Source organism: Alexandromys fortis, unplaced genomic scaffold (assembly GCF_014885135.2).
Source record: "Alexandromys fortis isolate MF-2015 unplaced genomic scaffold, M_Fortis_MF-2015_v1.1 scaffold_168, whole genome shotgun sequence".
Taxonomy (NCBI): domain Eukaryota; kingdom Metazoa; phylum Chordata; class Mammalia; order Rodentia; family Cricetidae; genus Alexandromys; species Alexandromys fortis.
In genome coordinates this window covers 3223900-3238196 of record NW_026068058.1, presented here as the reverse complement: position 1 = coordinate 3238196, position 14297 = coordinate 3223900, and the positions used below count along the sequence as shown (strand labels likewise).

Genomic DNA, 14297 nt, shown 5'->3' with positions numbered 1-14297 from the left:
CTCTCTCTCTGAAGAGTCCAACTGAGGCTCCAAGTTTGGCATACCCCTGGCAACATGAATATCCTTCAAATCAGCAACCCAGTTGTTACTCAAACTGGAGTTATGAATCGATGCTTTTCTTCAAGAAGCCCACGGCATCTCAGTCGTCCAGACTGTTACAAAGTCCACAGGGGCACGGAGCACATTCTGCTCATCTCAATTCTTTTGTGCAGACAGAAAAGATGAAGTTAAGAAAGACAGACTAGCATGTCCAATGGCACCCAGCTGGCCTAAGCAAGACCAGGCACAAAACCTGGGGCTCACTTAAGCTTTTTAGAGGACAGACACATAGACTCCAGAAACTTCTATGAGTGCTAGAGAGCTCGTACAGAGGTGTACCTAGACGGGCTTGCCACCCATGTTCCTCATGACCAAGAAGGAAATGAAGAATGAGGCTTGTGGTGATTACAGACCTCTTAACTCCCTCTAATCAGAAGGAATTTAAAAACCCATTCAAATTAGTATCTCAAAACAGCCAGTCTACCTGTTCCCTCTCTGATGAGGCTGCCTCGCTAAACGAGGGCCCATGAGCTCCAGTTGAATGAAGTAGGAGACACTCGTGTGTTTTACAACACTCCTTTTTCCCTTCCAGAAAAGTCTGAGCGCTGAGACCCCACTAGACCTTACTATAAGACATTCACCTCTGCCCTTATTTTTCATCTCTAAGACATTTCTTTCTCCACACTCCATAAATGCTCTTGCATTGTGCACAGTAATAAAACAGCCTCTCCTGTTTCCAATTATTTTGTAACAATTAAGCATGCAAATGTGGGAGTGACATTTAATAAACTTCTATGGACATTTAGGAGGACAGAAAGAATGAACCAACAAAATTCGGAATCATCAAAGGGCTCTTACAAAACCAGTATTTTGAGCCTTTAATTGAAAATGAATCAGAAACAGGCGTGTGAAATTTCCCATGAAATACACATAGGGTTTTAAAAAAAAATTTTAAGAGGGTGCTCTGGGAAGGGAAGAGTCTGGGTCAAACCCAGTCCACACTGATGGGAAGAAAAAGATTAATTGCAACGAACTCGGGCAGGCCCCACTGCCTGAGAATGGCTGGTCCACAAGACTCTTGGGGGTCAAAGGCAGGGAGAGCGGGGAGGTGCGGGTGAGGGAGTGAGCTGTGTTGTTTCCTTCACTACAGTGCAGACTCGGACAATCCATACAGATCTGTGACTCTCCAGAAGGAACAGCTTAGCAGCCCAGAGCAGCAAACCCCAACCGCAGGATCCATCCCCAAAGCTTTCTGGGAAAGATGGTTTGTATGCCCTTTTCCTAAAGCAGAGAAAGAGAATGTTCATTATCTTCTGGGAAATACAGGAAGTACAGGTGTCCCTAAAGCCTTGGACCCTATAGGGGTGTCCTAAAGATCATCGCTGAGTGAGATTTCATTATGGTACTTGTGGACTCTATTATGGAGGAAGATGGAGTCATATCTGAGCAGTTCTTTACAGTGTGTCAAGGGCTAAAGAGAATTCAGGGGTCTTTTTTCTAGAAGGCCCGAAAGTATCAGACCTGGGTACAAAGACGGACGCAGACTGAAGTATCTGAAAACCAACAATACACGCGATGACTCAAGTCTCCTCCTTCCACTTGGTATCACCAACCCTGACTACCCCAGCGCAGATGCACACCTTCACCCACGCTCTTCTTCCCGGAGAGTATCTGAATTATTTTGTTCTTTGAAGAACATCCTTTCAACCTGTTTCTTTCTAGAGCTCTTACCATGAAGAACTGGGCTAAAAGAATTTCATATCACTTAATCACAATGAATTGCTCTTCTTGAGATGCCCGTGCCAAAGAGTAGATGCCAGTGTGAATATTTTTTTGTTCTAAGACACTGGTTATCATAAACAAAAAGCCCACCTTCGTAATGTGATTTCTTAGCTCCTCAAAGTGGTACCTACAGAATGGGTGTCCTTCCCAGTTCTTCATCTGGAGCATGACAGCGGTCAGGAATGGAACCGGAACCGGATCAAGGATCAAAGTCCTTGTAAGCCCCAGTGCCTTCACTCTGGAACCACATTTATTATGGAATGTGTCCTTTAGGGAATATAGATCCATAATCTATGCTGATGGTCGATTTGCCCACTTCTCACTTCCCAAGGCACTGAATCTTGGGACCTAATCTGTCTTTTCTGCCCAATGCCCCCTTAATCTGCAAGCGTTCAAAGGAGGGACATATCAAGCAGACACTGTCCCAGAGTTGTTGTGAGAGGCGAGACAGGCACACAAACTGTTGCCTTCGTTTTCCATGTTTTAAAAACGAAAAATGAAACCACAAGTCGGATATATTCAGGTGGGCCCCTGAGCCCTAATAGTCTCACACGGGCCTCCCCACATGCTGACAGAATGCTGTGGAAGAAGAATGTGAAGGTGAGCATCTGGCCTTAGGCGTGGAGAATGGAACTTTAAAATAATAGACGCTGTAGTGCTAAATTATGTTTGCTCCCAAGGATCCTCAGAGCTATGGTGTTCTTTGTTCTGCCAAAGGAAAAAGGAAATCTATCAGGAAGCTGGGCCAGTCCACAGGAAGTCTCACTTGGGCTGATAAAAGGAACTGATGTGCAGTGGCTTTGGATGCTTCTATAGTCAGTGCGCCTTGAAATAACAAGAACCGCTGCTCAGGAGAAACTGGAGCCCGGAGTCAGCCTTGCTCGGCCGTTTCCTTTAGCCTTCGCAGAACACTCCCTTCTTTGTGTTCTCATAACTGCCCAAATCCGTCCTCTTACTTAAAGTTTGTGTGTAGTTTTAAGAGCACAGGAATGAACGAGGATGAAGCAGGGAGCAGGAGTTAGAGGAGGAGGGACAAAGAGCAAAGGAGGGAGACAGAAGAGGAAGCGTGGTCAAGTCCAAGTATCTGCTCGCTTTCTGTCCAGTAGAGAACCTGCCTCGTTTCTCCACTGCGGCTCGTTATGGGAAAATAGAGCCCAGCAATTTCACAGTCTGCCTCTTGCCCGCCTGCTGCCACACCTGCAACAAAGTCGGGCTGGTTTTTTTCCCCTGGATACACGGGGCTAAAGTCTTCCTATATAATTGGTGATGGAGTATGAGCAGTGGAATGACTCTGACCAGCAAGAGCTGTGCTCACAAGTCACGGTGGGCGACTAGAAATAGCAGAACCTGTGCATTCCTCACAAGGTGGGTGAGCGCTCAGCCTCGTGGTCCAGGCAGTTGGACTGAAAACTCTAGGCCTGCCTAGGGGAGAGAGTGAGTTCAGATCCAACCTGAACAGTTTAGCAAAACCCTGGCTAAAAACAAATAGCAAATAAAAGACAAAACAAAATAAAAAAAAAAACCCTTGCTTTGATTATTGTTCAGCGGCAAAGCGCTTGCCTAGAACATGTGCAGAACCTCGGATCCAACGCCAGTAGGCAAAACAAAGAAGGAAGCAGGAGAGTTAGGCTTTGAATCCTAAACCACATGGACACGCATCTGTCAGTTTGGTGATTTTTCACACTGACTAAACTCCATAAACATTGGAGGCAATCAGGATTGGGTCCACGTAATGGCTTTCCCCTTTCTACCCAATAAATGACCTTGAATCAGCTACTCAGTTGCTCCAAATGGAAACAATACAGACCCATAGGATTGGTACAAGGACCAAGGCTAAGTATATCTTAAGGGCCAGAAATCAGTGGCTAAAGACAGATTAACAACCAGGTTTTTTTCCTTATGACTCGGCTTATCCAAGTTTTTATGACCCTTAGGTGGAAAATGAATAATGCATCCAATCTGAGGTAAGGACTAGAAGAAAAGAGGCTTTAGTTGGGCCACGGGGTCCACACATGGCCAGTGATACTACTTCACACCGAACTGGGGCCTTCTGGGCAGACTATGTTTGCCCAGAGCACGGCACCACTTCCTGTTTTAAGAAGCAGAAAAAAATTAAAAGCCTTCCAGAAAACTCATTAAGAAACTCAACATTCTTCTTAGACATCAAATAAGTTCTCAAAAAATATTGTTTTCTTAAGAGTTAAGTGTAAATGAATAAAAACCAGACAAATTCAATTTCCCTTCAATTAAAGAGGATTTTTTAAAAAGTCCAGAGTAAAGTTTTTGGAGCCAAATGTGTTTGGGGGTTTTAAACAAGACTAAATTTTTAAGAGTCTGAGACCCTGGTGCAGGGTTGGGCCCTATTCTTAGATGGTGTCAATACACAGGGCTCAAACCATTGCCCCATGAATTGCCAGTGGAGAAAACAGGGCTCCCAGAAACTCACAAAGCACCTTGTAACAGCCCAGCGGTGGCTGGTCCTGGGCGTCACCTGCTAGAACTACTTAACTTTGAGATCTTAGAGCAACCACACTAGGCCAGAAAGAAGGTCAAAGGGTTCAGCCACCTACACTCCAAAATCAGACACAGAGTGCACAACCTGGCCAGGATGAATTTTGGGATTGGAAGAGAATGTTGCCATTGTAACTCAGTTTACACATGAACAGATTAAGCAAAGAAATGGCGTGTGAGTAGCAGAAGCCAGGGGACTTGCCCAAGAGCCAGGAATTGCTTTGAGGTGCAGCCAGGACTAGCAACGCTGCATGTGAATTCTCAGCCACGCTCTGTCACAGAAAGGGGGTCTCAAGTCTCTGGGATCCGTGCATTCTGGTCAGTGTGGTTTCTATAATCTATTTCCAACAGAACATTTTAATTTTTTGCATATTTTAAAATGTAAAAATAATATATACGAATGATTAAGAAATAGTATGCTGCCTGAATTCATGATATGAAAGATAAACATCTACTTTTTCATATTCAAGGGTACCTGGTTTTAACTTGCATATACCTCTAGAAATTATTTGGGCGTAAAAAGATCATACATTCATGTGCTTAGATTTCTTCCATAAACGGACTGACTATGCAGCCTGTCATTTTCATTTTTATACATTTTATACATAACTCATTAATATTATATATTTCAGTGAGAGCTTTCTAGATCAGCATCTATAAGAATTATTTATTCCATCTAACATTGGCATGACATCCTCTTGTGCATATCCTCCTTTATTATTTATCTAGTACCATCCTGATAATAAACTTCAATCATTTTTCATGTTTTGCCGTTATAAAGCTGCTGCTATAAGCATCTTGTAGCTACATCTTAGGTAGCTGAATGAACACAGGTAAGGGTAAGGCAGTCACCCTTTCTAGCATAGTACAGTATTACTTTCTCGTTGTTCACTTAGGTCACGCTGGTAAGAGACGCACTATTTTCATTTGAAGATCTTTACATAGGCACAGGCTTGAGAATCTAAGCTGATTGTTTATTTGTATTTCTTCTTCTAGTATCTTTGTCCATTTCCTATCAAGTAGTCTTTTTCTATTGGTCTGTAAGTGGTCTTTGGGCCTGACCATGAGTCTGAGACACAGTCTCTGAGAGCTCTCGTTTACCTCCCCAGTTTGCCTGTGTGTTGTGTGCTGTGAGTGAAGAAGCAGAGCGCCTTGGCCATGCTCCTCTGTCCCTGAGACACAGGGGGCCCTTGTTGTTGTTGTTGTTTTTACTTTGCTTTCTGTGTTAATATAGATATTGGAGACCTGGGGAGAGAAAGAAGGAGGAATTTCCTTGACTCAAGCTCTGGATTTCCAAAAATGTCTACATGAGATACTAATATCGCCTCAGTAAAATGTCTAGATAAGAGACTAACTAGTATCACCTCAGATAGAGGGGCCGTGGATCTCTACACTGCTGGCACCTTGAGACGTTATGCCTAGTGTCTCCATAGCATTAATCTAGGTATAAGTAGTCCCTCCAAATGGCCATTGCCTTCTTTGGAATCACAGATCATCAGAACTCAAAATAAGGAAGTAGAGAAACTTCTACTCTCTAGAAATCTCAAGAAGTGGAGACATCTTGTTTCCGTTGACAGAGGCGGGTCATTTCCAGAGCACTGACGTTGCTAGGACTATTCAACTTGGGTGAATGAATAAATGATTGAGTATGAATGAAATGGTGAGTATCTAAATCAGAAATGACTCTGTGGACATATACATTTCAACCCAAGCATATGCTTCTGTGGATTATAACAGAGTCAACATAAAGACAAGTTAGAAACTGAGCAATTTTTAACATTAACCTGATTGCTTTTGCCTTTTTCCTGCACGAGTGGTAGGATACAATTGCCCGCTTTCAGACGAGGTCTCCTTTCCACACAAAATCAATGAATCCGTGAATATTCAGATTGAACAAATCTACGTCTGGTATGTTAGATCCTCGTAGATTTGTGAAAGTCACACGTGTCTAGAAAAATCAAGGTTACAGCTCCCCTGGCACCCGTAATTCAGGTTTCTTGCATGTGAGCACTGAAATGTGATCTAAGGTCTTTCGTGACCTCGGATGCAAAGCTCCGACCCAGTACATGGGCCTGCTCTTGGGAAATCATTCCACAGTATTCAAATCTGTGTCTTCCTTGAGGTTTTGAAAACTTTCATACTCAGAGATTTTGATCATAAAGTAAATGGCAGGTATGTTGTTCCCTAAAGATAGGAAATACCTTAAAGCCTTTGGGTTTGAGTGATTCTGAAAGTGCTGGAAAGTGGAAGGACTGGAAGTGTGCTCTCCCTTCTGTCTCAGCCCCTCCTGGGATGAGGGACAAAAGTCTCTGAATCTTGGTTTGATCAGAGGAAATGTCAGCGCTTGGGATGGAGGCAATGGGCCAGACCTCCTCATGAGAGAAGGTCACACTTCTCTGAATTTCCATAGAAGTTTGATTTGAGTCTCAGGGAAAAAAACCCTTTTTCATGGTCAGTATCACCATCTGTTCACTGGTAAAAAGAGCTGCCCTTGTCACTAGGATAGCCCTCCCAATTAAAGAGATAGCTCATGGCGAGATTTCCCAGAACACTGGGCAAAAGGTCATATTTGAGGGAGCAAATGCAGCGAACAATGTTTTTTAAACATTTTTCACAGTTTTGGGGATCCGATCAAGTCCTGTGTGTACTCTGCACATGCTTAACCCCTGAGCCAAATTCACAGTCCTTGGGTTTTTGAAATATGGTCTTGGCATGTAGCTCAGTCTGACTGTGAAATCACCATGTGTTTTGGGCTGTCCTTGGACTTGGGGTACTCTGGTCTCTACCTGCTAAGTGTTGAGAACGCAGGCAAGTGTGATGCTCCACTCTTGGCTAATCATATGTTTATCAAACCCAAAGCGATGGAATTTTCCCTCCCCCACTCAATGCCTGCTTAGTAAGCATCATCTTGAAGACCTTTCTGCTTCCTCAAACTCAACACTTGCTGCCTAGTCCTGATGATTTACTAGAAGCTTCTAGTCGAGTTTATAAAAACCCGTCTTCTCCATTGACTGAAGGGATTTGTACAGCTATGAAGACAATCATAAAAAAATTTAAAAATCATTATTTCTTATTGTATATTTTTTAAAACCCGAGTTCTTTATCACAATATTTCCATATTCTGCTTCTCTTTAATCTTTCCACCTCCTCCCCAAATGCATTTCCTCTCCAAAGCTCTTGATCATATTACCATGTGCAAGTCTATCCATATCTCAAGGCCAGCTTCCAGATTCACTTATGCTAAGGGAGCATGTGAATGTGCTTTGCAAGGGCCAAGAAACTGCGCGTGCAACTCTTCTCATTACATCTTTGCGTGCGTGTGTGCAGCTCGGGTTGTCCTTTGCTTGCACGGGCTGCAATGACACCTAGCAATCCCATTGGCGCACGCAGCTCATCCTCTAGTTGAGAATCCCAGACAGGTCACCACGTCTGACTCTGCACAGCAATTGTGCAGTTGCATCGATATGGTTGGTCAGCAGACAGTGTCCACTTCACACAGAATACTGGTATTCTAGAGATTACTACATCTCAAAGATGCGAGACCCAGGAGTGACAGCAAGGGGAATGGACAATGATTCCTTTTATTACCTCTGGAGAAACAACCCGAAGTGTATTACTAAGTGACATCATTTGGTAGCACCATCTATTAATGAAGTGACTAGCATGAATGACATGAATATGGCAGAAATGAAAGAAACAGAAAATGAAACAGGGTGTAGCCTTCTGCAGAGAAAAACACCTGCAGAACTTTGTAATGACTAAAAATAATGTATTATAGCCAGGCATGATGGTGCATTCCTGTAATCCCAGCACCCAGGAGGTGAAAGCCGAGAGCTCAGAAGTCCAGCATCATCCTTAAATACATGGTGAGTTTGAGACAGACTTTCCCCCAAACAAACAAAAGCATGCTGGACAGATGGCTCAGTGGTTAAAGTGCTTGCCACACAAGTTTGAGAAACTGAGTTTGAATGCCCAGAGTTACATATAAAGCCAGACAGACAAAGCACAAGTCTTTACTCCCAGGGACTCTACTGCGAGATGGGAGGCAAAACAGGAGATTCTTTGGAAGACCCTGAGCCAGCAAGACTATTGTATACAGCAGCTAACAGCAAAGAGAGCCTATCTCAAACAAGGTGGGAGGTGAGTACCAACACTCTAGGCCATCCCACTATCTCCATGTGTGTGCCGATGCTCACACACACACACACACACACACACACACACACGATAAACAACGGAAACAAAAAGGTAGACAGGCTTTGAAATTCCGTCTTCAAAAATTCATATTATTCAAAACAAAAATATTATGTGCCAACATCATTTAGCCAATCATCTAACTGAAATCCAGTAGTAGGCTTCCCATTCTAAATCCAGAAAGACAAATGATCCCATCTGAAAGCCTATCAAACTTTAGATTGCGAAACTTTAGTTTGTGGATATTTTTATGAGGTTTAAGGTAGAAAAAGGGGAAGTTTATTAATTAAAATATTTTTTCTGAGATTTTTCTTTTGTTTTTAGTGGGAGGGAATTGGACTAATGCTATATTTCTGGGGTGGGGGAAAGGTTTGATATCAGCCAAACAATTTTTAAAACCAATACCAACCTAACTGCTCAACTTCAAACTAAAGAAGACACTGAAAATTTAAATACATACATTGTATTTAATGGGGTTGTTACTAAAGACTGTTTGCTTCCCTGTTTAGAAAACAGATCTATTAGGTGTGTCCTAATATATCTGAGAGTGTTTTATTTAAAGAGGCAAAAATTCAACATCAATAGAGGGACCTCTTGGTTATTTAAATAACGGTATATTTTGGGTAGTTCTTGGTAATAAACACCTTTTTTTGTGTTGCATACAGTCAAAGCAGATTCATTTTGGAAAGCCTATCAGAAATTTTGAACATTGTCACTTTCTGTTGCTGTTGTGGTGTTGTTGCTGCTGTTGGTGGTTGTTGTTGTTGTGGTGGTGGTGGTGTGTGTATGTGTGTGTAGATGTAATTTAAGATAGGAAGAATACATCTGCCACCAAATTACAGAGTGTCATCAGTTTAAGGCGCCAGCTGTTTCATGATTTCTCCGTGTGAAGCTCTTTCTGCATTCTTGTATGATTTTTAACTAACGTGACAAATGATGCCCTCGCGCTATAGTGGGAAGTACACTACTCTGCTTCCTTGGAACCCCGAATTTTCACTTTGCGCCCTGTGATATTGCATGTCCCACTTCGTGTCCCGGGCCTCCGTTTTCCTACGGGGACAAACGAAAGTGTCAGGATGAACGTTCCCCAAATCTCTAAAGCTGCAAATCTCTAACTCTGAATAGTAGGAGAAGAATGCTTTCCAGTGGCAAGAGTTCACTTGGTAGTTACTTCAGAGCAATCACGTGGGCATGGGGATGGACAAAATAACCATCTTGTTTGCTTGGAGTCCTTGGGAATCTAGGTGATACTGAGGTGGAGTAGTGGGAGGGTGACAAACCCACCTGGAGGGCAGAAGCCTAAGTTGCCCTTTTGGTGTGCTCCTTCTTGACTGCCTCTCCCCAGGGCTCCTTCCCAAGTTTCTCCTCCCTGAGAGCAGCAGCCTGCCCTCTGCATGGCAGAAGGCTCTCCTCTGGTTCAGAGACCACAGCTGCAACCCCAACTTCACTCTTTCCTCTATCACCATTTAGTGGTCCTGCAGAAGGGCTATCTCAACTCCTTATTAGCAGTGTTACCCTAGTTCTTCTGCCTGCCCCAGCACCATCACATGTGAGCCCTAAAACATATTCTACGTGTGTCTATCACCTTCTCTAGAGCCATTCAATTGCTGTTTCCCCCAAAGACGTGAAGTAGAGCCTCAGGCATGAGAAGTGCATCACAAGCACAAAGCAAAGTCATGAAATATGGGTAAGGATAAATTCAGACCTATATTCTACTATTATGACCAACAAACCTCTTCTAGTTCTAACCCATGACCAAGTTCAGTGAACGCGCATCCACCTAAAGTAGCAGATTTTATCTCATCCTTACTGCGACTGTAGACCTACTTTGCAGATGAGAAAACTGAGACTCAGGAGCGAAGAGCCTGACTAGGACACACACACAGTAAGTAGTAGAAATGAGGGTGAACCCAGGCTTTCTCCGAGTCCTTCCTTCCTCGCTTTCCTCATTTCTCAATTTTCTGCACCGGTCTAACTCCTCTCTGGTTCATACCCAATCTTTGATGGGGCTCTTTACATTCATGCCTCTCCAGATGGCATCAATCTGATCAAAGGAAGCCTGCCTAGAACGAAGATGGGGTTTTGAAACCAGGTCATTTCTTCAAGCAGCGAGCAGTATCACGTGCTTTCCAACACTGATAATATCACTGTGGGGAGCAGGGGTGGGGTAGGGCGTTGTTTAACATCGCAGGTTGACTTGTCTCAAGCTGAAGAAGAGCAACCAGATTATGAGGCTCCCCTTGTGAGTTCTCCCAAGAGACACCCTTGGATAGGTAGAGAACGTGATTTGGAAGGACAACACAATCAGGGGTTTCTAACGCCAAAGGGTTCGATGAGCACTGCTGTAAAGAAAACCAGACTCCCCTGGCATCCTGAGCCAGGTACATCCTGGGCACCCAGACCCACCGGCATTTTCAAATTTGGTGACTGAGGAAGATGCACACAGGTGTGTAAAATCGCATCTGAGGAATCACTCAAAGCTGATTCCTCCAGGTGGTTCAATCTGGCAACTCACACTCTGAGTTTACGTCTACAAATTGGTGTCTTCTGACCTCTGTCAGCATAGGGCAGGAGAGTGGGCAAGTGGATCAGCCACTGGAAGCACAAGTGTAAGGCAGTCCCATGGGATTTTTTATGAAGATAGAGGCTCAAAGCAGTTTAATATCTGTGAATTCATACATCAAGATCAGAAGTTGGTTGACCTTTCTTCCAATCCAGGACCTGTTAGTATTATTGCAAGCATGACACTGGACCATCCTGTAAGTGGGGGCTGCAATCCCCAAGTCTCACGGTTACATGTAGACAGGAGCCCACAGCATCTACATAGCTAAAATGCTGAAGGCTACACTAAAGACCTAATCTTCCAGAGCCTTGGCACACAGAAGAGTTTGGAACGAAAGAGATTGACCTATAGTGGCTGTGGTGTTGGGTCAACCAGGTGAGAAGCAAGGTGATCCTTGGGAGGCTTTGGAGGGGCTGGTGAGCTCCAATCATTCATCCTACAAGAGTCCGCACTCCCATCTTCGGTATGAAGTGCCAAACTTCAGGTCTAAGGCTGATTTCAATGCCCATCCCAATGTGTACATAAAAAGAGGTTAACACATCTGGGTATACAGACCACAGCTTCCTCCAAGGCTCAGGGCCTGTGTTTAGAGGTCTGAACACTGCATAGATATTGCTTCATTTCTCTTCAGAGTGTCCACATCAAGCCTCTGGAGCCATATTGCCACCCTTCTGAATCCAAGGGGAGTCTTGGGGGAGGGGGCGAGTAGAACGTGTTCTGAATGGGGATGTGGAGGTTCTATGAGGGGCATCTGCTTACTGAACCTGGGGATGTAGGCGCTTGCCTGAACTCACCAAGAGGAAGCAAGGAACCGGGTGAAAAGGCCCAGTGACCTCCACTCTCAGGTCTCTAGAGCAGGGCTCTCACCCACCCACTCAAGTTTGATAAAACCGTGCCGATTAGATGGTCTTAAAAACCCTTCCAATCAGTTATTTCATCTGTTTTCAAGTTCCTGCAGTTGGTGCCTTTTACCTAAGTCAGCATGTTGTGAGAGAGAGAGAGAGAGAGAGAGAGAGAGAGAGAGAGAGAGAGAGAGGACTTAGAAAATAAAAACACTTTGTCCCCACCCAGGAGATAAGAATCTGTTGAATTCTCTAAGCCCAACACCTTAGCCTCCTTTCAGTCAAGTCATGGGTAGGAAGTCCATTCCTCTGAGCTCTGGGGAATGGCGGGCTCTGCCAGTCCCCCGCCTCACCAGCCTGATAGTTTTTCCAGACCAACTCCTGCTTGGTGTTGTATGGCAACCTTGAAGCTAACGTCTGGTCTCATTCATTCTCCTAAGTCCTCTTAAGGCTAGTCACGTAAGGGGGTGTCCCTCTTCTCTGCTCCTAGCCCCACTTCCCCCTTTCTGAAGAGTCAGTCGTTCTGAAGCGTGACAGGGAACCCAGACTCACGGGTCTTCTGGGCTGCCCTTTGCAACCTAGACCCAGGCGGGGCGGCGCAGATAGGGGGTGGAATCGACAAGACAGCCCCGGGCCACGGGCTCAGAACCAGCCATCGCAGGAGGGTGGGTGAAAAGGAGTTTAATTCTTACTGAGAGGACAGCTCCTGGAACCCTTGTTTTGAAGCTGGCGCATGCACAGAGTGCTAGATTTGGGGTTCAGGGGAGCGGCGGAGCCAGGAGATTCCCAGCCGGAGGAGCTGCGAGGCGGGCCGTTAGTCCGGGCAACCGGCGTCGGCAGAACGCCGGGCAGCAGCAGTGTGAGGGGAAGAGAAACCAGTCTGGCTGACATGTAAACAGGGGCTTCCATCTGGACCCGCCGCCTTAGCCGGATCCTCAGACAACACTCTCTTGCACCCCTCCCCACCACCAGCTAGCCCTGTAACTGTCTCCGGGGATTGGGGACCCCAGCTAGCAACGAATGCTGCCCCTGCCCGCGCCGCTCTCGGCCTCTGGCAAGAGGAAGCTGGCGGCCAGGCGAGTGCCCGGCGCCGGGGCCAGGGCGCCCGGTTGCCGGGTGGGAAGCGACCCGGCGATATCCCGCCCTAGAGACTCTGTCCGCGCCCGGGTTCCCCAGGTTTCGGCTGCCGGGTCTTGCAGCCCCGCATGCGGCGCGGTGGAAGCTTGCGGGACTCCACTGTGGCGCAAGGAGTGAGGGATAGATCGCCCTCGGCGGGAAGGCTGGTCGGCCTCGTCGGAAAGGGGGGACTCGCCACCCGCCCAGAGGAGACCGCGCAAGTCGGAGCGCGGAAGGAAGGGTGAGCGGCCACGTCTTCCGGGACCCCGGCGTCCAGTCCTCCCTCAGCCCCAGTCGGCCCGAGTCCCGAGCCCACTACCCCCTGCTTACCTTAATAGTCCCGTCCATTTGGCCAAGTCTGCAGCCGAGCCCCCCAATATTCCACACATTGACCCGGTTACAGCCTGACCTCGTAGCCCCTTCAGATTAGCACGGTGCGGCCTCTCTGGCGCCCTGGGCCCTCCCTGAGTGCCCCCTGCGAGCGCCCTGCCCTCGCTCCCCTGTGCACGTTTGTTGTTGTAGCGGATCGAAAAAGAGACAGTTAACCGGATGAAACTTTTTTTCAGCTAATTTTGGGAAGTGACTTCACTTTGCGATCGGGGAGGAAGTCCTATCTCTCTCTCTCTCTCTCTCTCTCTCTCTCTCTCTCTCTCTCTCTCTCCTCGCCCTCTCCTCTCTCTTCTCTGCTCTCTCTTGTCTTCCCTCCCCCACACCCCCTCTTCCTCTCCTTGCCTAGTCCTGCTTTTCGCATCACTCGCTATATAAATATACGCGGAGATGCCCAGATACATTCATGCACTGCGCACACAGGATACTTGCTCCTGGGAGATAAGAGCTGGCCAGGAACAATGACGGGGTCTACGCCCAGTGTCCGCGCCCTGATTCCTGCAGTCTGCAACTCCCCCACTACCTCCCCCCCCCCCCAAATCCAAAGCCAAACGCCTCTGGCCTCTTTCCTTTCCCTTGGGCCTTTGGCCGAAGGTGGCCCTCCTGACTCATTCACTTTCCGTTTCTTCCCACAGATACATCCATTAATGCCTTTTCCAGCCGGAGTCAAACTTTTCGGGGCTGGGAGGAAGAAGGCGGGAGAGTTTGCTAGGAAAGGGGATAAGGGGATAACCTGGCGCCGACCGCTAGAGACGATTCGGATGTAGATCAAGGTAAACCGACAGAGAGAGAGAGAGAGAGAGAGAGAGAGAGAGAGAGAGAGAGAGAGAGAGAGAGAGAGAGAGAGAGGGGGGGGGGGGGGG

General features: G+C 46.3%; 1 protein-coding gene across 1 annotated transcript in view; it reads right to left on the bottom strand.

Moving 5' to 3' along the window:
• The window catches only part of Fli1 (Fli-1 proto-oncogene, ETS transcription factor), a 112878-nt gene extending 99120 nt beyond the window's left edge, over positions 1–13758 (bottom strand). The window contains exon 1 of the mRNA XM_050120042.1: positions 13378–13758. Coding sequence (XP_049975999.1) covers positions 13378–13395 — 18 coding nt within the window. The 5' untranslated portion in view covers positions 13396–13758. The remainder of the gene's footprint in view (positions 1–13377) is intronic.
• Positions 13759–14297: the final 539 nt, after the last annotated feature.